The 24,883-nt window shown below is 46.0% G+C and overlaps 6 protein-coding genes across 6 annotated transcripts; 3 read left to right on the top strand and 3 right to left on the bottom strand.

The window, feature by feature from the left end:
• Window positions 1-63: 63 nt before the first annotated feature.
• Window positions 64-1,300, bottom strand: LOC128732243 (uncharacterized). The gene is made up of 4 exons (XM_053825414.1): window positions 1,158-1,300; window positions 857-1,082; window positions 399-781; window positions 64-320 (listed from the first exon to the last, which is right to left on the bottom strand). Exons 1-4 carry the CDS (start codon window positions 1,198-1,200, stop codon window positions 127-129), a joined length of 846 nt encoding a protein of 281 aa, XP_053681389.1. The 5' UTR covers window positions 1,201-1,300; the 3' UTR covers window positions 64-126.
• Window positions 1,301-2,247: 947 nt separating this feature from the next.
• LOC128731770 (kielin/chordin-like protein) lies at window positions 2,248-4,277 on the bottom strand. Its single transcript, XM_053824910.1, has 5 exons — window positions 4,080-4,277; window positions 3,320-3,413; window positions 3,093-3,227; window positions 2,633-3,018; window positions 2,248-2,556 (listed from the first exon to the last, which is right to left on the bottom strand). Exons 1-5 carry the CDS (start codon window positions 4,138-4,140, stop codon window positions 2,372-2,374), a joined length of 861 nt encoding a protein of 286 aa, XP_053680885.1. The 5' UTR covers window positions 4,141-4,277; the 3' UTR covers window positions 2,248-2,371.
• Window positions 4,278-5,693: 1,416 nt separating this feature from the next.
• LOC128727535 (zinc finger protein 248-like) lies at window positions 5,694-6,450 on the bottom strand. Its single transcript, XM_053821460.1, has 3 exons — window positions 6,256-6,450; window positions 6,042-6,187; window positions 5,694-5,958 (listed from the first exon to the last, which is right to left on the bottom strand). The coding sequence occupies exons 1-3, from the start codon at window positions 6,448-6,450 to the stop codon at window positions 5,694-5,696; spliced, it is 606 nt and encodes a 201-aa protein (XP_053677435.1).
• A 1,822-nt stretch (window positions 6,451-8,272) lies between these two features.
• Window positions 8,273-12,393, top strand: LOC128727525 (probable lysine-specific demethylase 4B). The gene is made up of 4 exons (XM_053821448.1): window positions 8,273-8,395; window positions 9,395-9,576; window positions 9,647-9,770; window positions 9,865-12,393. Exons 1-4 carry the CDS (start codon window positions 8,273-8,275, stop codon window positions 12,391-12,393), a joined length of 2,958 nt encoding a protein of 985 aa, XP_053677423.1.
• Window positions 12,394-13,810: 1,417 nt separating this feature from the next.
• Window positions 13,811-16,703, top strand: LOC128720555 (neuropeptide Y receptor type 2-like). Its single transcript, XM_053814230.1, has 7 exons — window positions 13,811-13,907; window positions 14,880-15,090; window positions 15,191-15,494; window positions 15,565-16,061; window positions 16,148-16,312; window positions 16,397-16,539; window positions 16,613-16,703. Exons 2-7 carry the CDS (start codon window positions 15,004-15,006, stop codon window positions 16,692-16,694), a joined length of 1,278 nt encoding a protein of 425 aa, XP_053670205.1. The 5' UTR covers window positions 13,811-13,907; window positions 14,880-15,003; the 3' UTR covers window positions 16,695-16,703.
• A 1,890-nt stretch (window positions 16,704-18,593) lies between these two features.
• Window positions 18,594-24,007, top strand: LOC128727503 (zinc transporter ZIP1-like). Its single transcript, XM_053821425.1, has 2 exons — window positions 18,594-19,845; window positions 23,780-24,007. The coding sequence occupies exons 1-2, from the start codon at window positions 18,594-18,596 to the stop codon at window positions 23,839-23,841; spliced, it is 1,314 nt and encodes a 437-aa protein (XP_053677400.1). The 3' UTR covers window positions 23,842-24,007.
• Window positions 24,008-24,883: the final 876 nt, after the last annotated feature.

Raw genomic sequence — 24,883 nt, 5'->3', positions numbered from 1 at the left:
GAGGGTATTAAAATGTTAAAAAAACACCAAAACCGGTGTGTAATTTCGTAATTTTATTGATCCAAATATTGCTTTTTGAACATTGCATGGATTAGTTGTTACAAGTCATTTGCAGGCATTCCTGCATTAGTTATTCAACACGCAATGCACCAACGGTGGAACAGCGCAACTGCACGTCATCTTCTGGGCTTCCGCAGTGCCTTGCTGTATATTCAGAGAATCTCCAACATCGAGTGTGAGCTTGCCATACTTGCACTGTCGGAGAGGATCCGTGGAAGCTTTACCGGCCGTTCCCTTTACGATGCTATCCGATGCTTGAGCTGGAGATAGTTTTTTTTGTAAGAGAAAATTGTATTATAACCCTATTTTCCCGTTGCTCCAGCTCGAAGGATACTCACGCAAGCGCCACTCCCAGGGACAGCAGCGGTCTTTCTTGTACACCGGGATGCCTCCACCATACACGTGCTTCTCTTCAAACAGCTCAAAACCACACGGCGTATCGAAGCAGTTCGGATCGGTATCGGTAGCGTTGGCGTTAAAGCCCGCCGTACAAATGCAGCTGCGGCATTTGTTTTCCTTGAAATACATACGCTGGCCTTCTCTGTAGATTTCCTTCTCCAGCTCGCACGTGGCCAACTTCTGCCGGTCCTCTCCGCACACCTTGCCCGTGTAGCAGCAGCTGTTTGGTTTGTACTGCTTCAGGCAGTTCTCGTGATCGAACCGCTGGAGAAAGTCCGGACAGCCCACGTGGATGCAGCGGAATTTCGCGAATGGGTTTGCTCTGTGTGGATTTTTGTGTTCATGGTTTTCGATGAGTTGTCTTTAAACAGACAAACGGAATATCTCGAATACTTACGATCGGCAGTAACAATTGGTGGAACAAAACGGTGCCACCTCAGCATCCGGTACCTGCTGTGTGATTTCGTACGTTTTGCCATTGAAATAGCACTTGGTGTTGTCGTGGGCAGTTATCGAAGGACATTCGTACCGCTCCGGGCAGCCCGTTGCAAGCTTCCCGATGGGGGTGCATCCCATCGTTTTGTAGTGCCCAAGGGGTTGATCGCACCCGAAGACTCCTACAACTGATCGAATTTTCACAAGTAAAGACCACAATAAAGTGCAGTTGTTTTGTTTTCGTAATTAAAATTCTCACTCACCTCCGCAGACCGTGACGACGGCCAAAAGTTTTAGCGCGCGCATACTTTTTTTCTCTCGATCGAACACTATCGCTGGTCAGGATGTCGGTCGAACGACTGATTATGTACGCCACGGGGAGTCTGCTTTACAGCCTTCCGGAGGCTTTGCCAGAGAGATGACCCGATGATCTCATCAGGGTCGTCCAGAGCGCGAGACGCGCTGGTGTTGGTGTTTCGGGACAATGCGTACCTTTCTGTCTTCTGCAAAACGGGGAAAACAACGCCTGCTTTGTCGCGTATTTTCATACAAAAACCTCGTCCCGCATAAATGACGGAAACGGTAAATAGTTCAATGAATGTTCAATATGAGACAAATTCTTTTAGGAAAAAAACGAGTACAGTGATACATCATCGCTGGCTTCTGGGAATCGCTTTCGTACTCAAAACACGGTTTAGTAGTATATAGTTATTTTTTATAGACATCCTTCATTAGTCATCATTTTTGAGCGCTAAATTCGGTACCCCTGGATGAAACATGCTCTCCACCATGCGCCATACACTGTACATCAGCCGGTGGAGGTGTTTCGGGAAACCCCGTACGTTGTTGCTTCCACTAAACTGTTTTTGTAAACTGTTTGTTTTGTAAACTCTACACTGACTACCAATAGTATCGCTGCACCTGTTGAAATAGTATTTAGATAGTGGGGAAAATAGTATCATACAACTGTGTGTAGTTTTTTTTTTGAATTGATTTCCTTCGGTTCTGTTTATCGTAAGAGACCCTAAAAACACACACACAACCTGTATGCAGTTATTTGAAAACAACAAAACATGATGGTGAACAATGAATTCAATTCTATCATATTTACTAGTTCATTCATGCGGACGTTATTTTTTTTTTCAAGAACGACCAATTTTTCTCAATCAAACGGCCTGTTTTTTAATCCCTCTTTAATATTGATATTTCTTCCATGCTTCCAAGGATATGGTATATTTAAACATTTTTCTTTCTTCTTATCATCTTCTTCTTTTGAAGCATACATGTAGTTTTTTTTAAATATTTCCCAAACCATGAGAAAAATAACTTAAACTAAGCTTTTCTTCGGTCCTTTTGAAGATCAATTTATTCTCACACAGCTCGTATGCACGATATGCGCTGCTTAAGCCTAGGCGGGTTTTTGTATAATTTGTGCAACTGTTTAAATACTGTCCTGTAAGATTACGCTACTAAAATTTCAACAATCCTCCCGCTGGATGCAATGCGCCAACGGTGGCACCGTGCACTTGCACTCTACGCACTTGTCATCACTGGTAATGCCGTCTCCCTTGTTCAGCGTCAGTTTACCAAACTTGCATCGCATATCCGGTTCCGACTCCACCTCGGTACGTCCCTCGACGATCACAGAATCGCTGTCGGAGGCTGGAAATGAAAGATGGAAGATTCGATAAATGACTTACCACGGAACAATCGACTAATTGATTGTGCTATAACTTACGGCACTTCCACGAGATCGGACAGCACCGATGGTTGCCAAAGTAGATGGGAATACAACCCATCCCAATCCGGTTACCAGCGTGCAGCTCAAGCCCGCACTTCGTCTCGTGGCAGTTGGCATTATCCGCGATCGTGCTGTTATCGAAGCCAGACTGACAGTAGCAGAACTTGCACGGTTCATCCTTCGGGTACATCCGCTGGCCCTCGTAATACTGCTTCCCATCCAGATAACACTGGGCTAACTTCTCGAGCTTCTCCTTTCCACAGACGGTGTTATGCGCACAACACCCGTGCAGCGTGTACTGATGAATACACTCCTCCTTGGACGGTTCCAGGAACTCGAAACAATCGATACTGGCACACTGGAACGCGGCCGGTTCGGTGAAACTGTGAACGTGGACAAGAAACCATTCGATTAGTGGACATCCCAAATTCAATTTGCTCTCCCCTCCGATGCTTACTTCGAGCAAAAACAAGCCGGTGAGCAGGAGTGCACTTCCTGGTCAGCTTGAGCCAGCTTCGCGCCAGGTGCGTACACGTTTCCGTTGAAATAACACTTGTTGCCATCACGATCGGTTAGCTCGGGACACTCGTACCTATACCGGAAGATCGAGAGGTGTCAGTTCCGTTGTCACATGTCCACACCGGGGGTCGTTCCACCATGGAAAGTCGTTCCCCCAAGACGTACCTTTTCGGGCAGCACTGTCCTTCGGCGACGATGGGTTTGCAACCGAGCTCGGCATAATGTTTTGGCGGTGGAGGACACGGTTCATCGCACGCACCTGCAATAGAACATTATGGAAACGAACGGTGAGGTATGTTAATTAAGCGAAACAAAATAAAAGCTGTAATGTAACTGTGTGAACGGTACCATTCCCCGGCGTGTAACTACCGTTTTCATGGCTTGCTTGGTAATCACAAATCTTCCACATCTGCCTAGAATATTGAATTTACTTCGATATTCCCCGGAAGTCATTCCGCGGAGTCATTGCAGTGTGCCTCAATGCCATCTCAGTAGGCCATCGGTTTGCTGATTTTCACCAATTATTGCAAACGACCCAGCAGCAGCTCTCGGATGCGCCTGAGTGTGATAAATCGACCGCTGCCAGACTAACTCGAGGCCATCCATCCCCCCGGCTAGTGACTCAATGGCAACCCGAGTCAATGACGGGCGGCCAGACGATCGGATACCTGTTTTGAGCGAACGCGTGTTTGACTGAGTGGGGCCACACAAACCATGGTAGAAAAACCAGTTCCTGATGGCATCCGAAGGGAGAAATTAAGCCTACAGAACGCCGTTTTGAACCGCACCCGCAACCCACAAGCGAGAGAGATGGCGGTTCTCTCGGAGCCCATATTTTTCTGTTTTTTTTTTCATTTTTCAAAACCCCACGACGATCAGCAACGAAATTGTAGCGCAATTATGAACGCCAGACCGTTTGCATTACCGTGGCACAATGCTGCAATCGAGATGACCAGCAGACCGGTGGCGGTGATGCTGTTCCACATCTTGCACGTGTTGAAAAAGCACACACGCACGGAGCACTTCCTGGTGTGTTGTTGGGATGGATGGACAGGCCTGGTGGCACTAATGGGAAGCCAAACACTCTCTACGCGATTGTTACGACACGAGCACACCCGGTTACGCGTTGCGCTTCAACTGAACGCGGTTCGGGGCCGCTCGGAAACTTTTATACAACCGCACCAGGTCGGGGTTCGTTTTTTTTTTGTTGTTGTCTTTCCTACTCCGACGTTACTCCCGCTTTTGGGGGGCAACATTGGACCGAACCACCACCATCACGCGAGTTTGTTTGTTCCGTTGTCGCGCCGGTCATCTGCGGAAGGTGAACGAAATGGGCCGGCATTCTGCGTCGCGTGGATCGTGTCCACCGGATGTGCTAGGGTGTGGATAAAAGCACCAAAACGGATTCCCTCTGGCCTCTGGTGAATGTGACCTTTCGATGTTGCGATAATTGATTTGGGACCGTCTCCTACCGAGAGCAGGTTACAATCGGTTTTATATCCCACCGATGGGTTGCCATACACCTATACCATAACGAGATCACGCCAGCGGAGGTTACATCTGCAACTTCATGCCCGGTAAATGATGATCGGCATGACGAATCGATCCGTTTCACCCAAAAAAGCTCCCTAACCTACGGCCCACCATTCCGAGAGCATTATGCATTAGCTTGCATCTCACACTCCTCGTAGCCCTGATCGGACGACGCCCTGGAACGAATTATCTTCCATTCCGTAGCTGCGAGTTATTCTCCCGCACAATACGGTGGCCATGGCCCCACGATAATAGGTGGGCGCCTCATCGAAGTGGCGCACGTGAACGAGTTTTGAAGTGAAAAGAAACTCCTCCACGGTGGCACTTTAGTCACGAGTATGCCAAAGCATGACCTCGACTGAGGGATCACTCTCTCGATCGTTTGCCACCCTCGCCTTTGGCCATCGCCTCAAGGCGCATGTTTATAACGTTGCGATATTCTCACCAATGTGGGGAATTTTCGGTCTTGACATTAGCGGGTTCGCTAACGAACGAGGAAATATTTGAGCCCCATTCATCATCACACGGCGCAGATCAGCTACGGGTCGTGATTCAGGCCGCCTATTTCTTAATTGTTTATGTTCGCACGTTGAATGGGTTATATAATGCAAGAAGGGGGAGGTGCCGTTGGGTGGGCGGATTGCTAAAGATCGGAACCGACAAAGGCGTGCATGGGTTTTTTTGTTGTTCTTCTATTCAGGCAAAGGCTCAATTATGCTGCAATTCCCACACCTGTTCCGGTTCGAACAACGCATTTTTGCACAAGGTAAACGTTTCTTATTTTCCAAATATTCCTGCCCCACCGCCAGCGGAAGAGTCTCCATTGCTCGTGGGGTGGGTGGTGAAGGACCTTCGATATGGATTCACGATAAGATATCGTTCCACCAACGCACGGAGATACCTAGAGCTGAGGGAAGCGTTTCTCGTTAGATATGGAACCACGTACAGTGCAGCTCGTATATCACGTAATATTATGCCATGCGGATTTCATTAATTTCCAATTACTTTATTCAAGCTCGTCATGCCTTTTAATCTCCTTTTTATCACCGTGTTGCAAACTACTAGTCCTTAGATGAATGTTCATGTGCGTTTTCAGGACGTTTTTGTAGCTAAACCAGCTCTCACAGACGTCGCACTGGAATCGACGCTCTTTGGTGTGGGAAAGTTTGTGCAAGCTTAAATTATTGGACGATTTGAAGGATTTCCCACATTCGGCACAGGGATACGGTCGTTCTCCAGTGTGTGTTCGCGTGTGCTTTTTCAAGCCCGAACTGTAACGGGGTACAATTTAATATTGTATACAACAGGATCATGGAGGTACTCGGTGATGCCGTATATTTTATTTTGAAGTTACCTGGTAATGAATGAGCTCCCACATTCGCTGCAAGGAAACCGCTTGTCTTGAGTGTGGCAACGTACATGCATAACCAGAGAGCTTCTGTATTTGAATGTTTCGTCGCATATTTCGCACCGAAATTTACGTTCATTCGTGTGTGTAATCTGAAACAGACAATCATGAATATTAGCAAAAGGACAAGCAATCAAACCCCGTACTGCATATGCTGCACCTTGTGTGATCGTAGTGACTGAGGATCCGTATACGTTTTATCGCATTGATCGCACGTGAAGAGGCGCTTTCCAGAGTGCTGGTTCATGTGGTACGTTAAATTGCCTTTCTGCGAAAAGGCTTTATGGCAGACGGGGCAAACGTGCTTTTTCTCTCCTGTATGTACGAGCATATGCTGCTTCAAGTTCTGCTGCATTGTACCGCATATTTGACATTGCGTTTTTGCAACGCCTCTTTTACCCTTGCCACTTTTTCTCTTCCTACCCGTGGAATGATCCTTTCCGATAGATTCACCTGTGGAAGTAGGATCATCCTGGAGGGGTACATTTTCCACGGGAACGTCAATCTCGAACTCCTCGTGATTGCCATCAACAATTTCAACTACGAGGCATTCCTCGCCTGGGGTATCAGTTTCACCTAACACAAGACTATTGTGTTCAGGCAACGTTTGATGGGTACGTTGCACTTCCAGAACGGGTACATGAACAACATCAAGGTATTTAACAGATGCTTCAACAGATGTCGTTGACTCTACTTTGTCACTCCGCTCGCTGACGAAGTGCTTAAGCTTTCGATCCGCTTCACGGCATTGTTTGATAAATTTTTCGCAGATAACCAACTGAGAAATGCAAACATCGCAGATTTTCGGATCAGTTTCTGAGACATCTTTAATCTGTAATACGCAAACGTGCATAAGCGATGGTTTAGCGCTTTAAATGTGTTGTTTAACGTGGTAAACATCACCTACCAAAACACCGGTGCAGTCGAAAATGCGTTTAAATAACGCACTGTTTGAAGTACTAGAAATAATTAACGATTGATCGTCAGTGCTACTGAAACACAGGCGGCAAAAACTATCGGTTTGTACCATTAAATATTTCTGTTTTGCAGCATTATTATCGTTCATATTGAATATTATCGTGGAGTGTTCACAAATCCCGCCTAAAACAACCATCCGTGAATTTAGCAGTTAAATTTTGTTTGTACACAAACCCACGTATACGTGACAGTTTTTTTCTAGCTTCTTTGACAACTGAAATTCTATGTTTTTCTTTGACAGTTGCTAACCGAACGGTGGCTTCGTTATCGAAAGGTAAATTCACAGGTAACGCTCAGTTTATCTCGAAAAGTACGCACATAAAGATGAATTCATGTATGCCCTAAACTTGTACAGCCCAAAAATATTGGTTTGTGCTTTGTTTATTCCCAGCAACAAACCACAAGCGTTAATTTCAGTGTTACTGTCAGAGCGGTCAGTAGTTGAAATCGTACTCGGTAGTGTGCAGTGCGCTTTTACTTGCCATCACCAAACGAAGAAAATCGAGAAACTGAATACGGGCAAACTGGTGGTGTTCTTGTGATTTTTTTTAAAGAAAATATAAAGTAAGTGCTCCTATGTTTTTGGTACTGATGCAACAAAGCCTTTAGTGAATGTGAGCCATAAGAGAATCGTTCTGAAAGCATCATATCTGGTGCAATTCGCCAGGGCAAGCGAGTCATCTCTAGGGCCACTGCCATTTTGTTGGAAGGGAAGAGCAAGGAAGACCCGATGTGCAGAACGATTGCAGCTGTAAATAGGAAGCCTTTTGTGGTTTTCACATGATTTGATTCACTTTCTCGATGGCAATACTGGAAAAGGGCGCTCGAATAGTGCAGTGTAGATTTCGGCAAAGGCGGGTCCGAGTAAATGTGTTTGTAGGGCTCCGTTGTATGGGAGCAAGTGCGCAGGAGGGTGCTATCCCAGTAGGATGGGTAGGAAAGAGCACGTAGCGAAGAAAGTCTTCTGGTCACGTAGGCCATCAGCGTACTTTGTGATCTGATTTTTACTCTTATTGCACCTGTGCATATTAATCATTTCGTCCCGCAATGTGTGATTGATAAAACATAATGATAAGCATCGATCTTATCTCCTCCCAAATGCATTTAGGGTGTTTTGAAGCATACATGTAATTGGCGATCTTCTTTTTTTCATTTCAGAAAAAAAATTGCTCTCCCACATAAAAGAAACCTAGTTAAAAATGACGGAAGAAACACGCATTAAAATACAGGTTTTTCGACCTAGCTGGGATGAGTTTAAAAATTTTCCCAAGTACATCGAATACATCGAGTCACAAGGCGCCCACAAAGCCGGCCTAGCAAAGGTAAGTTCGTCCTCTGATCCAGCATTATTTTGCATAGGGAAAGAGATACTGGTGTAAGCCGATCAAAACAAACACAGCATATGAGATTGATAAACAAACTTTGCATTTGCCGCGTCTTTAATTCTCGTAAACTACCTTGCGGTTGTAGCAAACAATCCGTAGTATAGTATGCCAAGCGTATACACCAGTCAGCTGTTTTTTGACGTTTATTCTACACATTACTACTACCACTGCACGGTCGGTCACGTGCTACACTCTGTTGTCTTGTTCGGCGGCTATTTATAGCCTTAGGTTTGCTAAAATTACCATAGTTTTTGTATTCATAGTGTGCTTTGGCCCTTTGTTTTAACTTCTTATTGCGATTCTTTACGTTTTACTATTGTTTTTGCGTCTTTATACATTGCTTATTTACATATTGTTTACATCAACGGTGTGTATCAAATAGTCTCGCATTGAAACTTCACACTATTAGACGTTTATGCATCACCCACACTTTCAGTGGTAGCATGTATGGGACATTTTGTTTTGGCTTTTGAATTGACTATTTCTCGCAATAGCTTTACCATAGTTTTCAATATTTTGCATTCTTGGTGTGTTTTGAAGGTCTGTTTCATTCATCAATAACGCTATAATGCATTTTTATGTTGATTTTCATCGCTTTGAAAAATTGTATACAACCACTACACACGTGGGAATCTTTACCCACACTGGTAGGCGCGCGTGACATCACGCACACTTTGGTAGTATAGTTATACCAGGCGTGTCGAACACCATCCAACTACAAATCAGGCTTAATATTGCTACGATCTTCGCGAATGACTAATTTGTTTCTCATTACATTTATCTTTTGTATGTTGTCTTTACACGATTTACGCCAAACTAGTATATTATCGTTCTATCACTTTGACATGCCTGATATAAACAGGTCCCCACGAACATATGCTGCCCGCAAAGCAATAAAACTCTCATCTTCTGTCTTTACTTCTCTTTCATTCGTAGATTATTCCACCACCGGAATGGAAACCCCGCAAACAGGGCTACGACTTAGATCACTTGGATATCACCATACCAGCGCCCATTTGCCAGGTGGTCGCCGGCAAGCAGGGACTGTATCAACAAATCAACATTCAAAAGAATCCTTTAACCGTCAAGCAATTCGCTGAGATGGCCAACACAGAGCGGTAAGGTTTCACACGATAATTGGGACGCTGAAGATCTAAACCTTATAGTTTCTTGTTTTATCTTTCACAGCTATGTCACACCTAAACACTTTGACTTTGAAGATCTAGAGAGAAAGTATTGGAAAAATATCACCTATGTAGCGCCCATTTATGGGGCTGACATATGCGGAAGCATTACAGACAAAGATTGTAACGTAAGTTGATCGGCGAAAAGTCAGCTTTCTGCTCTATTTTGTTCAACAGAATATTCATTCTATGTGTAACATTATCTTTGCCTATCCTTTGTAGATCTGGAACATCAACCGGCTGGGAACGATTTTGGACTTTGTCAACGAAGATTATGGAATTTCCATAGACGGCGTAAACACGGCGTACTTGTATTTCGGTATGTGGAAAACGACATTTGCCTGGCATACAGAAGATATGGATCTGTATTCCATCAATTATCTGCATTTCGGTGCACCGAAAACGTGGTACGCCGTGCCGCCGGAACACGGGCGGAAGTTGGAAAAGCTAGCCAAAAGTAGCTTCCCCGCGAGCTACAATACCTGTTCGGCTTTCCTGCGCCATAAAATGACGCTCATAAGCCCGCATATCCTAAAGCAACATAACATTCCATTCGATAAGATCACGCAGGAGGAGAATGAAATTATGATAACGTTCCCGTTCGGATACCACGCCGGGTTTAATCATGGGTTTAACTGCGCCGAATCGACTAATTTTGCCATGCCGCGGTGGATCGAGTATGGTAAACGGGCGGCACAATGCTACTGCAGCTCGGACATGGTTAAAATCCTGATGGACACGTTTGTGAAACGCTTCCAGCCGGATCGGTACGAGTCGTGGATGGATGGTAGCGATTTCGGTCCACATCCGGAGGACCCTACCAGTATGATTGGTCCACCGCCCAGAATAACCGAAGCTGGTGACGATAAGGAGGAGGGTGATGCTGAGGAAGTAGATCATGGTACGATGAAGAAAGGGTGCAACTTGACCGTGAGCATTAGGAACATTTCGTTCAAAGAGAAAAATCCGGACCTAGATTTGAGCGACATCCAGCAGAATCCGCATCTCCCCGATGACGTTAAGCAGGCGCTCAGTGGCATCACCGGAGACGAGGAGGCATGCGGCATGTTAAGCGAACCGATAGAACAACCAAAGCAAACCTTCAAATCGTCCTCGTACGATCCGTTCGATGACGATGATGAAGATTATCTAGAGAGTAAAAGTAAATCGGGCAAGAAGCGGAAGAAAATGGACAGTGATTATGACGACGACTGGTATAATTCCACCCACGTCAAACCAAGAAGTCGCAACAGGTCCACACCCAAGAAACAGACGCGAGATGAGCAAGTGGACGAGTCGCGCAAGCAGAGTACACGCAGGGACCTACTGGAAGCGAAAAAGAAGGAAAACGAACTGAAGCGTGAGCTGCTCCGGAAGGAAGCCGCCGAGAAAAAGCTAGCCCTTGCGAAAGAGCGCGAGGAACGGCGGCTCGAGAATGAAAGACTGAAGAAGGAAGCGATGGAACGACGGTACCAAGTTCGGCTCACTAATGGATGCGTCAAGGAAAAACTCGTCAGTAATTCCAGCTTGGCTATAGATCCGTTGCGAATTGATAACGATCCCGGCGCGTACACAGAACGATCGTGTGTGTTAAAGACTTCCGCTTTCGCGCTGCAGCTCGCAGATCCGTTGGATGTCCGGACGCGACAATCATTACCATCGATTAAGAACAAATCCACACCAATCATAAGGATCGATAGGATTAATCCTGTGATGCGAAGTTCTTACCCTCCTGCTTCATCGGTGATGAACATCATACAACAACAGCCGGAAGTGATGCCCCGTGTGACGAAACCACGGGTTGCGCCCGCTGGTACGGAATCGAATGGAGTGCAGAGCAATAAAACGAAGTCACCCGCTCGATCGCGCAAGTTGCCGAAAAAGCCTGCCGTTGCCAGTCAAGTACCTGCACCACCTGCTGGCATTCGTTTATTAACACCGGTGCTGTGTGAAGTCCCGATCGCTAAACCCGAGCAGGATTTGTTCGATAACAGCAAAGACTTCTTCACGGTGTACAACCAATTCGTTTCCAGCGTTCAGGTACCCGAGAAAAACATGGTCCAAGTGCGTAACAAGCGATCCGTTAAGGTTGCAGTCCGTCCTAAAACGTCCCTACCGGAATCAGCCCTACCTATCGAAACTGAAGCAACGCCAGTGTCAACGGTGGATCCTTCGGAAACGACGGTGCAAGAAATGCACTCGGAACCTATGCAAGTGGTAGAGTGTCAAGCGATTAATCAGCACAATGCCGAACCGTGCATACCCAGTCTTGCTCCCTTGTCGACGAATTTTGTGGAGGATGCTGCGATACATCTTGCGGACGACGCTGAGCCATCGATATTAGAACATGTTAAAATAATAGAGATACCTGCTGATACAACGCACTCGGACGTGCCATCATCGTCATCCGACGCGTTATACACTAACCTTAGTAATACTAAGCAGCTGGAGGATGTGCCACCAGCAACAACAGTCCTGTACGCGATAGAACCCGTCAGTGGGATGGACATGGCAACGATAAATCCCGTTGTTACGCCGCTATCTTCGAGTGAGCTAAGCGACAACGCACAGTCAAGCAATATAGTATTCATACTTAACGGTGCCGAGGACGAAACCGTCCTGCACACAATGATGCCATACGGCGATGTCGTGCTGGACGATGAATCGTTTACGACATTCGCAAACACCACCCCGATTATGATCGAATCTGGTGATTGCGTGAGTGATGCCACGATACGATCGGATAGCTAATGCGTCCACTAGTGGGGAATGTTTGCGATTTTTTTTTCAAAAACCAAATGGACGCAAATGGGTAACCCGCACCCGAAGTGCAAAGTTCCTGTTTGTTACGAAGGTATGCTTTAACATTGTAGCCATTGTTTCGGTAGCAACGGTAGGTCGGTAATTTTTTCGTTCAAATATTTTTATTTAGTGTTTTGATTTAATTCAGAACAAAAATATGTGTTTTATGTTGGTAACACGGCTACCGCCTGTTTTAGGGTGTGCACATATGCACCTATGCTGTGCTGAAAAGAAATCATTTAGTACATTCAAGAACGCAACATAATGGTACTCATGATCAAGCACATATTTATAAAATATAGTTTAAGTTGTACACATAAAACCCATCATAACGAAACCGCACATCAAGTATATGCAAACAAGTGATGGAAACGTTTAATTTTAATACAAGAATAGTCTTCTTTGTGGTCTCTAATTCGTGAACAAAAACTTCACATACGCTACAAGTAGTAATTGAATGTTGGGCGAGAAAAAAAACCTTTCGAAATACATATTTCGACGATGATTAGGTAGGCACATATTCTGCTTTATCTGCAACGTTTAAGCACAGGTTAGGTACGTTAATAGTGAATTCAATTAAAATGATATATCAGTATAAGAAAGCATCTCGATAAAAGATTTCACTCCCCACACAATTAGCTAATTAGAGCGTCTTGTTCGTCCCAACAGCAAACATATCACACAAAATAGCTCAGCATGTTAAACTGGAATGTAATCAACTCATCGTTAGTGCGACGGTAAGGAGTGGACTAGTAGTGTTTACCTACCAACCCCATGTATCCCTTCTGGGGCCGGATTTGTAACGTCCTTGAATCCTGCAGGAAATCCGATCTGCTACCAGCGTCGGACTTCATGGTGCCAACGTCAAACGAAGCCACATGTCTCGATGGGGATGTTCCTGTCGCTCTGAACGTGCTTGCCGAAGCAATGTGCATTTGTTTGTTCGGCCAGCTGCTGAATTTCCTCGCATCATGCGTTGGAGTGAATGAGAAGAGAAAAAATTCCTCCCCCTGGTGGACAATTTTATTCATTATGTTGTACATTAGTCTTATCCAAACATTAACTTAACGCTTTTCTTCATCTAGCTGTTTAATTTACGTATCCACTGTCGGACGTTAAAACATGTTTTAAAATATACAAAATCGCGCCTAATAACATACCACCCACCCACCTCCCTTCTCGTCCACTGGACCATGGGACTAAAAATAGCTCTTGTTTGCTTCCGCTAAAGCCGAACCGAACTTCGGAACCGCACACAGAAATTGTTTTATCGTGCTCCGAAAAACCACATATCCTCTTCGCTAAAGTAAACCTTCCAGACCGGATAACGCGATGAGACCTGCCCCGGACGACCTTTCAGGGTGGTCGATCAGTTCGGTTTGGCGCGCCGCCTTGAATGGACGAGTTTTTCTTCGCTTTTCGCGGCACTGCTCGAGGAAACCAGGATAAAACGGTTTTTCCAGGTAGGTGGGTTTTGTAAGTGATCATAGCAACACTGTCAAAAAGTATATTAATTCTTTAATCCAAGGAAGCTAACTGCTCCAAAGGTAGCTGTTCGTAAACAAAATTTCAACCATGTGAAGTGACAAATGGGAACCGTTCGTGGGAAGTGTTAATTAGTTCAAACTTGTTCACCGTAGTGTTAACGGTCCTTGGCATTGAAGCGAGCATTTATGATGGGAATTTATGGCTAGTTTTTATACGTTTATTTTTACTTGGAAGCTAGTCAACTCTCGAGAGCATTTTAGATTGGCCTCGCAAAAATAACAGTGACTCAATGTGCATTTCCTTAACGTCCACGAAGGAAACACGAGCGGATGGGATACGTTTCCTTTCGATCGATTGCGATTATTTGCACCTGCAATGGAGGCATCTGGTGGCGATGGTCAGCTTTCCTCACACCAGCAATTAATTTACTTTTGCCGCTCTCTCTCTCGCTCGTCCGTAGTCCCGGTATCGCGGGCATGTTCCAGTGATATACACGGTCGTATATTTATTGGCAAAGTTTTGCCAGTCGGTAAATCTGATTTCAATCGTTTGCACATTCATTTAAGAAAAAAGAAAATAAAGAACACGCGCCCCCGAACCCTCGTTTTGCTGCGGGAACAATGTCGGTGTTGGGTTGTTTGCTTTACCATGATATATCGCCTGTGGAACGACATTATATTTCAAGATTTTTTCCCATTCCACCTAACCGGCGGTGGCCAGCGGTTCGCAAAATTCGGTGGTGATGAACGCAGATGGCCGCCCGACGCCAGACTACCGTCTGTGTTGCGATCTCTTATGGGAGTTTTCTCTCTTTAAATAACCAAACGAAGCTAAATTCATTGCCAATCAACTTGAACAGCTTCCCAATTTGGCATTCAGATGAAAGAATCCCTTCATCCCTTGAATCAACTTACTGACACGTTGTTTAAACTTTGCTCTCGTTTCAGACTCCTTAACACGGCAGCTGAGATTGCGGAGGTGTAAAAGGATCTATGGGTCGGAAAGTATTTCCGTTGTGAAAAGGACATTTTGCTTCGTACGAGAGTTGATGTGCTCTAAACCACGTGCAGCATGAAAACTGGATTCAATTTCATACCGGAGAACCGGCCGCTCGCTTACTTGCCGGCATCAAGGGTTTTCTGGGTCACTCCTTCAGCTGTACGTCCGTAGTAGGAGTAGTTCTTCCATCAAAGATAATTGAACTATTTGCTCACTTACTTATTTACTGTTCTTTTCTGCTTTTCTCTCCGGCCTGAAGCCAAATACATCACACTACAACTACCCTTTGGAGCTGTGGAGCACCATTCCAGAATCGGAACTGATCGTGAAGCTGTGCGTGTTCATACCCATCGTCGTGTTCGGTCTGCTCGGCAATGGCATCCTGCTGGAGGTCATATTTTCCAACCGGACTTTGCGCACTCCCAGCCACCTGTTGATAGCGAACCTGGTGGTGACCGATTTCCTTACGCTGCTCGTGTGTCCCATCTTCTTCATGACGCATGACTTCTTCCAGAACTACCTGTTAGGTCCGGTAGGCTGTAAGCTCGAAGGATTGATCGAAGGTACGGCTATGTGCGCAAGTTTTATTTTGTGTGATTTTATTCGTTTATTTTTTTTTTATTCAATCCACAGGAGGACTGCTGGTGACTTCCGTGCTGAGTATGTGCGTCATCAGTTACGATCGTTTGTCGGCGGTTGTGCTTTCTTCCAGCACGCGGCTCAAAGGACGTGGCACCGTGGCAGCGATCGTTTTCTGCTGGATCGTAGGATTCAGCATCGCCTTGCCGTTGTCGCTGTACCGCCACTTCAAGATCCGACACTGGCTGGACCTGGTGGAGATGTACTGCTTCGAGGATAGGTCCGTGCTCGCAACGTACTGGGAGTTCCTACTGATCATGCTCGTGTGGATCCCGCTGGGTGTGATGCTGGTGGCCTACACGCTCATCATCGTGAAGTTGGATCGCTACGAACGGAACGCACTCCGACGGCAACACCCGATGGTGGTGCGGTACAAGAGCAGAGTGGCCAAGACGTTGTACCTTGTCCTGCTGGCGTTCATCGTCGTCCGCGTGCCCTTCACCATTATGGTGTTTGTGTACTACAACATCGAACCGTTTGAGAACTTTCAGGTACTGGATCGTAGATCGATTGTGAGAAGTGAATCGTGTGGCAGTGATTAGTAACTTATCGTGTTCTGTTTTCCACCCTCCCGCAGTTTAACGATCGCTTCATCTTCGCTTGGTGGCTAGCAAAGGTGGCATTCATTTTTCTAAACGCCGCAATAAACCCTCTCATTTACGGGCTCACCAATAAGACGTTCAAAAAGGCGCTGCGTGGTTCAAAAATTTTACAATGTTTGTGTCGGCTGTCCCCCGAAGAGGTTAGTAGTTGTTTCACAGACGATTTCATCCCAAAATCGAATGCTATGTTGCGGTAGTAATTACAACGCTTTCTTCTGTATCAGCCACAGGATACGCCGGACCATCATACTGACGTGGATTCTTCGGCACGGCTATGTGGCTGCTTCACGCGATCAAATCCCGGCGATATGGAACAATCATCGCAAGAGGATAAAATGCTCGATAGATCCCGATTTTCCCGCGTCAGGTATGGCAAAACCCGTTTCAAACAGTAAAACCAGTTGAATAATATTTGTGTTTTTGGTTCTTTATTCCAGCAGGAGATTCCGTGCAACGTGGTTGAGTTCTACGTTCAGAAGCAAGCGTCCACCCCACGATACAATCGTTGATGATAAATCTTAAACAGAGGGGTGTTCTATCTTAAACCACGAGTTGGTTGCTACAATTTATAGCCCATCTATGTTATACATAGTTTGCAGCGTGTTATTATAATTTCGATATAATGTGTTGAACTCGCAGGCCATTACGAATTAGTTTATCCATGAGAAACAAAACTGATGCCAAAGCTATGTTGTACAGAATGATCAGAGTTACCATAGTAACGATACATGTAGAATGAAGTGGACAGTCAGCGCTAGCGAATAACAACAATGGCTGCGTACTTTGAAAGGATGCGCGCCTAAATGTATGCAACGGGAGCAACACGCAACGTGCAACGACATGCGGCAACGTTTGAACAGCGGCCTCCATTGATTCAACAACGACAATCGCGGGTTATCAAACTCGTCCAGTGAATGTTTGCTTTAGAACGCTAGATTGTTACCTGCACAAGGCAGATCATTTGTGCTGAAGATAAAGAAAGTTGTCGCGTGTCATCCGCTACGTGGACCCAGGTATTGTAAATGAACGTTTGTGATAAGAAAAACAATAACTAATCTACAAAATGAAACGGTTTTTTTTTTGGAAAACCCATTTCTTTCTGTTCCGTTCACAGACCGGTACCCAGCCATCCGGGATAGCAGCCATCCGGTGCGTGAAGCAGACGTTCCATTAGACCCCTGGAATGAAAAAAAAACGAAGGACGATGGCCTCAATATCACTGCACGCACCTGCCACCCAAAACCACACCAAACACGCGACAACATGACACGCTGGTTCCGGACGATACGATCAGCATGCAACACTCAGCATTTCGGGCACGTACGTGCGGGCGATCTGTATCACCACGAGCGCAGATAACCCCGGAATCTATAATAATTCCGCGTGCGAACACCTCCTTCGGATTACTCGCACTCTGGAGCTCTGTTGGAGTCAACACCACACCACCATCCCAGCGGTTGGCCGGAATAATCCTGCACCACCGACAGCAGCACGACGGGCCAGGATCACCTACCTGCGGGGACTCGTGACGACGATGACGACGTGAGGGTGGCCATAATCCAACCAAGCAAGGAAACACCTTCATCCAGCTCTCGAGCAAGGCGAATTTGCGACGAACCAACGAACCAACATCTTCCCGTTGGAGCCGTTTAGGTGCGAGTCCGATAACGAGCTCTCTACCGCAGGTGCTAGAATAGGAGGGTTAGTTCCGTCAGCTCGATAGGGGTGGAGGGTTAAAAAAAAAGAAAAACCCCACCACTGAGAGTAGAAAAGTAGGAAGGAGGCACGACTGCCGCCAGGCTAGCGAAAGAGGGGACCCAGCGTTAGAGCGAGACGGCGACCGAAAGCGAATCGAGAATCGTTGCGTGATAACCGATCGAAAAAGGAAGGGCAAACCAGATACGAGACAAACGCCACCGTCTCGGTATCGGGGTAGGGTTTTGAGTATTTCACGTGCGCGAACCGATCGAGCACCGGTCAGTTGACGGCACCGCGCAGATCCGTCCGTACGAAAGGAAGCTCGCGCAGCTTCTTCCGTGATAGGTTCTAGCTCAATGAGGCGCGTGGCGTTGTGACGTGTGCGGGTGTGTGAGAGAGAGAGAGAGGTGTGACGGTGGGTTTCTGGTAGGGCAAGGTGAAAAACATTACCGGGGTGCTAGCAAGAGGCGGGAATAATCCAGGAATAGTGAGAGTGATCGCCACCAGCACCATAGTAAAGGGAAGTGATCGCTTTCAGCAGACGACGCGAGCTTTAACGCTAACACACACACACACACACACACCGTCCGTGGCATAACGGGTGATAACGCTAAAAACCAACAAAAAACCCCCCTTCAGTGTCGAAGTGCGAGCGTCTTTTAACCCAGCAAGGGCGTCAGGGTATTTTGCGGTGTGTCGAAGAAAAAAAACGAGAGAACAGAGATGCAAATCCTCACGCTAATGCCGGTGATCGCGGCGAATGGATCGCTGGCGGGATCATTTGGTGCTGCCCCGTTCCAGACCGACGATGAGCACGTCCACGAGGAGGACGAAGACACACCAACCGTGGCCAAAGTCACCTCGATGGTGGTGCTGTTCAGCGTGAGCATGGTGTGTGGATTGGTCCCATTCAAGCTGGTCCGCTGGTTCAACCTGAATCCATCCTCCCCCTCCGGTGGGACGCATCTCTTCCTCATCCGGCTGCTGTTGTCCTTCGGTGGTGGAGCACTGCTCAGCACAACCTTCCTGCACTTGCTGCCCGAGATCAACCACTCGATCGAGGCGCTCGTCGAAACGGGCGCATTACCACATCCGGACGATCTGCCGTTCCCGCTCGGGGAGTTCCTACTGACGAGTGGGTTCTTCCTGATCTACCTCACCGAGGAGCTCGTCCACTGGTGGATGCATCGACGATCGGCCAACGCCCGTGCTGCCCGGGAAGCTCGCCTCCAACCGACGGAAAAGTCTGGCCCACTCGGTGGAGGAGGAACGGTGATGCTCGAGGAAGCGTACAAACACGATCACGCCCATGGCCATTCGCATCTGCCGGCCGGTAATGTGACGGCCGTGTTTCCGGTGTCCGATCTGGACGGTGCACCCGTTCCGATCCCTACCGCTGGAGGGCCCGTGCCATCGCCCCAAGCGAACAATGGACCACTGCGAGGATTGCTGATCGTGCTGGCGTTGTCGATCCACGAGCTGTTCGAAGGACTCGCGGTCGGTTTGGAACGATCGCCGTCCGCCGTGTGGCTGCTGTTTGGTGCCGTCGCCTCGCACAAATTCGTGATTGCGTTCTGCGTGGCGTTCGAGCTGCTGGTTGCGTCCGTACGGTTTCGCATCGCGGTTGCGTACATTTTCGTGTACTCCGTTGTCAGCCCGATCGGGATCGGTATCGGGATCGCGCTTAGCTCGGTTAGCTCGGACACGAACCAAACGATCGAGGTGGTGTCCGTGGTGTTGCAGGGGCTCGCCAGTGGGACGCTTATTTACGTGATCTTCTTCGAGATCCTCGCCAAGGATGCCGGCCACAGCCACGGTGGTGGTGGAGGAGATGGAGGCGGCGGCGCTGGTGGGGGTGGCAGTGGTGAGCATGGTGGAGCCGCCCATCAACATAATGTGTCGCCCACGAGCGGGCTGTGGCAGTTCCTGGCGGTGTTGGCCGGATTCGGGTTGCTGCTGGGCATCAAGGTTGCAAGTGAGTAGCTAAGGGTGGGTGGAGGGGAGGGGAGGGTGGGTTGGAGGAGAGGGGATGAACTAGAACCATCACCCACGCGCAGTAGGCGCCGGTATTATATCATGTAAAACAAACATACAGGCGAGAGGGATCTTTGTACACGAAAGCATTCGAAAAGAAAGGGCTGTGGCGCATATCACTCGAGGGAAATCGTCTTTTTTTTTAAATAACGATCACTTTCCACGTGGACTCGCACGCATTATTCAGTAAACTGAACGTTAGGGTCCACCCTTCTTTAGTCTGACCGAATTTGAGGCTAAGCGGGCCTCCCCCTTTCACGAGCCAAAGCACCCCAAAGTGGGGTTCTTTCAACCGCTTATGTTATGCGCTTATGAAATATACCACTTTGAACGACACTTGGATAAATATCACGCGGTGCCATCGCGTGCGGGTGCTGGTGTATGCCATGACGAACGAAAAGGGCAGATTCCAAATTCCAGCGGCAAGCGATCGAAATTGTGTGTTTTTATTAGGTTGTTGAGGCTGCGGATGCTGCGTTGCTTTTCGTGCGTCTAAGGTTCATTTATATGCGTTTTTTTTAAATTAAAAACCTTGAAACAGTATCAATTTATGATGCTACTCCTTCCAAAGAATCTATAACCTCGCTTTCTGTCGTCTCCTAGCCTTGTAAGTTAATTTATGTGCGTTTTTTAGACTAAGAATCGTCAAACTGCGTTCGTTTATGTTGCTTTCTGTCGTGTCCTAGAATTTAAGGAACATTTATGTGCGTTTTTAAGCCTAAGAGCTTTCAAAAAGCATCATTTAATGTTGCTTTTCTTGCGAAAAAATCAATCTCTGTCGTCTTTTAGCCATTTAAGTTCATTTATGTACGTTTTATAGACTAAGCGCCTTTCAACAGCATCGTTTTGTGCTGCTTCTCCTTCCAAAACAATCTATTCTCTCGCTATCTGTCGTCTCCTAACCGTTTTTTGAACTAAAAACCCTTAAAACAACATCAATTTCTGTTGCTTTTCCTTTCAAATAATGCATAACTTTGCTATCTATCGTCTTTTAACCTGTTTAGCTCATTTGCATACGTTTTTTCCAGCTAAAAGTCTTTAAAAATCATCTATTTCTGTTCCTTTTCCTTCCAAAAAATCTATATCCTCGCTTTCCATCGTCTCCTAGCCTTGTAAGTTAATTTAAGTGCGTTTTTTAGTCTAAGAATCGTCAAACTGCGTTCGTTTATGTTGCTTTCTGGCGTGTCCTAGAATTTAAGGAATATTTATGTGCGTTTTTAAGTCTAAGAGCTTTCAAAAAGCATCATTTTATGTTGCTTTTCTTGCGAAAAAATCAATCTCTGTCGTCATCTAGCCATTTAAGTTCATTTATGTACGTTTTATTGACTAAGCGCCTTTCAACAGCATCATTTTGTGATGCTTCTCGTTCTAAACAATCTATTATCTCGCTATCTATCATCTCCTAACCTTTTTAACGCATTTATATAGGTTTTTTCTGCTAAAAACCTTTAAAAAGCATCAATTTCTGCTGCTTTTTCTTCCAAAAAATCTATTACCTTGCTCTCTGTCGTCTCTTAGCCTTGTAGGATCATTTACTTACGTTCTTTCAACTGAAAACCTTTAAAAACCATCAATTTCTACTGCTTTTCCTTCCAAAAAATCTATCATCTTGCTCTCTATCGTCTTCTTGGTAGGCTAATCCGTTTATCACGCTTATCACAGCGATCCCAATGACGGGAGATCGCCAGTTTTGTCATAATAATACGATTTAACAACGATTTATGTAAACCGCGCGTCGCGGTATCGCGATTTCCTGCGAAATTATGCGTTTTCGAGCGAAATCTATCAAACGAACGAACGATTTATCCATTAAAACACACATTTTGTAATGTAAAATCGAATGGAATTGAATAAACAACACAATTTCGAATGAAAACTGCAATTCGCGCCTGCAAGGGCATGTTTTCATTCACGCAAAAACCCTTCTCCCCTTTGTGTGCGAATCACGCACGAGCTTGTGTGTGTGTTTGTCCGCTAACGGCAAAAAAACCACGTGGGCCGTCTTCTCCGCAGTTTGTTTTGATTACACAGCCTTAAAACGGTGCATTTTAACACGAAAACATGAATACACGCAAGAATCTGCCGTTCGCTCGCTCACTCCGCCGTCATTTTCGCTTCCGAATTGTCCCAAGCACTTTGTCTCGTTCGCGCCATCGATCGCCATCGGCTCTGGTTGACGAAAAAATTTTGCGCCGAGCGAGACAAAAAAATCCGGTCCCGGCTACCAGTCGAGGTTACCTCCTCAGCTCATGCGACCCGGGTAAAAATCGAAAATTTTTCGGCCGACGAAATTTTTCGGCCGGCGAATTTTTTCGGCCGCCGATTTTTTTCGGACCGGCAACCAGTCGGGGTTACCTCCTCAGCTCATGCGACCCGGGTAAAAATCGAAAATTTTTCGGCCGGCGAATTTTTTCGGCCGCCGATTTTTTTCGGACCGGCCTCCGATCGCGCAACCTCCTCGACTCATGCGACCCTGGTACTACAAAAATCGGTTTTTTCGATCGCACGTGTTTTTTTCGGCTCGCCGACCAGTCGCGTAGCCTCCTCAGCTCCTGCGACCCTGTTACAAAGGGCGTATTTTTTGGTCGCGTTTTTCGCGCTGGTGACGACCCGGCATTCCCAAAATCGAGTGTTTTAGAACAAAATGGCGGATTTCTTTCGTTTTTCGTGGGAAATGTACTACAAATAAACAAAAACAACACAATTTGGTAAGATTTTGTGGGTAATCTTTTTTTTATTGCAAAAAATGCTGGTTTATGCCGCATACACATAAAATACACGCAAATTATTATTTTATTTCGTGTTTACAGAGCGCGAGCGCGGTTTGGGCGTTAGGGTACGTGCGCGAAATGCATTAATTAATCGCTATTACTCGCGACATGTAACATGCATGTCGAAACGGCGTGTTCCCGCGTGGAACGTGACTAATTAACCTGGCTAATGATGCTACGCTGCATCGGAGGATCAATCAATCACTGTGGCGTTGTGTCACGACTGTTTAGCAGGCCTTTTCTTCTAATTCAAAGCTCATTACACTCTCGCGTCGAGTGCCGGCTACCCTTGGTGATGTAAAAGGGCCGCTCCACTTGAAAACGATTGGTTTGCGAGTTCAAGCGGACGCCTGTGATGAATCGTTTCACCTTTCCTAGCTAAATTTCCGTACATTGTTGCAATTTCGGACGCAAAGAGCCATCGTGTTACAATTGATTTTCAACGCATTGACGATAAGTCGTTAATTTCGTTCGCGATATCGCACTTCCTATCACCTTCCTTACAGCTATTCGTCGGGCTTGACGACAAGCAGCGACGCCTCGAGACAAAAGAAATTCCAGCACAAAAAAGCACTAAACGCCTAGCAATTAACGACCGTTATAGCGTGCCGTTATCACGCGCGCCCCCGTTAAAACAATGCAACGGAGCCAAGCCATAAGGACTTTCCGTTACAGCGCGCTTCACCATCATATCGCATGAAACCGTTTACAATCATATCAACGTAAATCATACGAGTTTCCCGCGCCGATAAGATAAGTCTGAGCGATTCTCGCTAATTCCCTAACTGCCCTATCGAGCGCTGTTTGACCACGGAACGCTTTTATGCTTTTAATTCTTTCTTCCTCAACGCAGAGAGGGGCGCGACGTAGGTGTTGTTTGCTCGCAATCCCGTAATGTAAATTATTGCAAACGGTCAAGTGGTGATTACGATAAGCGCGACAGATCCCTCTCTTCCTAGCCTCTTCATTAGTTTGCATGTTTACAGTGTGCATTATGTGATAACAAGCGCTGTTTGCTGGGGATTAACATGAGTTCGGAAACCTGCAGCATATAGATAAATACCCTAACGAGTGCCCTGTTTTCTTCTCTATCTTTGCTTGCAGCCGGACACAGCCACGATCACGGTCACGGTCACCATGATGACCATGATGATCACGATCACTGATCAACCGAGCGGCGAACGGACGAAAAACGATATTAGGCGATGATCGGCTGATCGCGAGTTGGCGAAACGCGCCCATTCCTGATAGTATTATTACATCGTAACGTTATCATAATTGTCCGCCTGTGTAATGCCGTTTACCGGCGGTTCGATAGCACACGTGCCTTCCTGTCTCATGTTCGATAATGTGATAAACATTTAGCTAAACACAAAATACATTCCCTGTCGAATATAGAACAGACGAGTTTTTGCTAACGCGCACGCGTGGAAACGAGTTGAGAAATTTACAGTGAAATGCAAAAGGCACACCACTCAAAAATCGATTGCACCACAATTGACTAGCTTCTGGTTTGCTTTGTACTAATAGAAACGAATCATAACTCATCACTGCTTCTCCTGGGAAGGAGATATCCTGAACCTATGGCTTCTGACTTAAATAAAGCGACTAGTAGTGTGTAACTCACCGGTGAGCATTAATTAGAACACATTTTAGGGCAAAATATCCCTCTCTTCACGGGTAATGCTATTCTGGAAAGCTATGTTGTTTTATGCTTATGCTCAGCCTTTGTTTTTGCTCTATTCTAATGTTTTAGCCTCTCTAATTTTCCCTACACTATCACTGCAGTGCACAAGTACTAGCTGATAAGTACTGGTAGCTTATTTTCTTAGTTATTGAATATTTTTTTCTACTTAAAAGCAATCAGGAATATGCATTTGGAATGGCCAAAAGATCAGATCAATCGATAATAAATATTTTAACTTAGATTAATGTAAAAAAATGGAACCTAACTGTCCTCAACACCTATATAAAGTATTGCAGCACGTGTTTCACAGATAAAATATCTTTGGAATGTGGTTTCAAAAGAAAGAGTATTAACCTTGACCGTGTTAACTATTCCATATCTCCTATCTTTTATCAAGGTAATGGGGTACAAATTACTCCCCAGGTAATCCATTCTTCTTATCTAGAGTGTTCAGTTTGATTGATATATCATACCCTATCCTAATAGCTTTTCGACAGACTTAAATCTTTGATTACGCATTT

This window comes from Anopheles nili, chromosome 2 (assembly GCF_943737925.1).
Source record: "Anopheles nili chromosome 2, idAnoNiliSN_F5_01, whole genome shotgun sequence".
Classification (NCBI taxonomy): domain Eukaryota; kingdom Metazoa; phylum Arthropoda; class Insecta; order Diptera; family Culicidae; genus Anopheles; species Anopheles nili.
Note: the sequence above shows the minus strand (reverse complement) of the source record. Positions and strands in the feature narration are given on the sequence as shown.

What these genes read in the sequence shown, in the direction of transcription:
- LOC128731770 (XM_053824910.1), bottom strand. Translation starts at nt 4,140, where the DNA reads ATGTGGAACAGCATCACCGCCACCGGTCTGCTGGTCATCTCGATTGCA. An exon ending in CCGGCTTGTTTTTGCTCGAA is followed by an intron (nt 3,019 to 3,092) that starts GTAAGCATCGGA and finishes CCACGTTCACAG; the next exon opens with TTTCACCGAACCGGCCGCGT. An exon ending in TCCGATCTCGTGGAAGTGCC is followed by an intron (nt 2,557 to 2,632) that starts GTAAGTTATAGC and finishes TTTCATTTCCAG; the next exon opens with CCTCCGACAGCGATTCTGTG.
- LOC128727525 (XM_053821448.1), top strand. Translation starts at nt 8,273, where the DNA reads ATGACGGAAGAAACACGCATTAAAATACAGGTTTTTCGACCTAGCTGG. An exon ending in ACAAAGCCGGCCTAGCAAAG is followed by an intron (nt 8,396 to 9,394) that starts GTAAGTTCGTCC and finishes TTTCATTCGTAG; the next exon opens with ATTATTCCACCACCGGAATG. An exon ending in TTACAGACAAAGATTGTAAC is followed by an intron (nt 9,771 to 9,864) that starts GTAAGTTGATCG and finishes TATCCTTTGTAG; the next exon opens with ATCTGGAACATCAACCGGCT.
- LOC128720555 (XM_053814230.1), top strand. Translation starts at nt 15,004, where the DNA reads ATGAAAACTGGATTCAATTTCATACCGGAGAACCGGCCGCTCGCTTAC. An exon ending in TCTGGGTCACTCCTTCAGCT is followed by an intron (nt 15,091 to 15,190) that starts GTACGTCCGTAG and finishes TCCGGCCTGAAG; the next exon opens with CCAAATACATCACACTACAA. An exon ending in GCTCGAAGGATTGATCGAAG is followed by an intron (nt 15,495 to 15,564) that starts GTACGGCTATGT and finishes TTCAATCCACAG; the next exon opens with GAGGACTGCTGGTGACTTCC.
- LOC128732243 (XM_053825414.1), bottom strand. Translation starts at nt 1,200, where the DNA reads ATGCGCGCGCTAAAACTTTTGGCCGTCGTCACGGTCTGCGGAG. An exon ending in CGTCGTCACGGTCTGCGGAG is followed by an intron (nt 1,083 to 1,157) that starts GTGAGTGAGAAT and finishes AAATTCGATCAG; the next exon opens with TTGTAGGAGTCTTCGGGTGC. An exon ending in ACCAATTGTTACTGCCGATC is followed by an intron (nt 782 to 856) that starts GTAAGTATTCGA and finishes AAATCCACACAG; the next exon opens with AGCAAACCCATTCGCGAAAT.
- LOC128727535 (XM_053821460.1), bottom strand. Translation starts at nt 6,450, where the DNA reads ATGCAGCAGAACTTGAAGCAGCATATGCTCGTACATACAGGAGAGAAA. An exon ending in AGTCACTACGATCACACAAG is followed by an intron (nt 6,188 to 6,255) that starts GTGCAGCATATG and finishes TGTCTGTTTCAG; the next exon opens with ATTACACACACGAATGAACG. An exon ending in GGGAGCTCATTCATTACCAG is followed by an intron (nt 5,959 to 6,041) that starts GTAACTTCAAAA and finishes ACCCCGTTACAG; the next exon opens with TTCGGGCTTGAAAAAGCACA.
- LOC128727503 (XM_053821425.1), top strand. Translation starts at nt 18,594, where the DNA reads ATGCAAATCCTCACGCTAATGCCGGTGATCGCGGCGAATGGATCGCTG. An exon ending in GCTGGGCATCAAGGTTGCAA is followed by an intron (nt 19,846 to 23,779) that starts GTGAGTAGCTAA and finishes CTTTGCTTGCAG; the next exon opens with CCGGACACAGCCACGATCAC.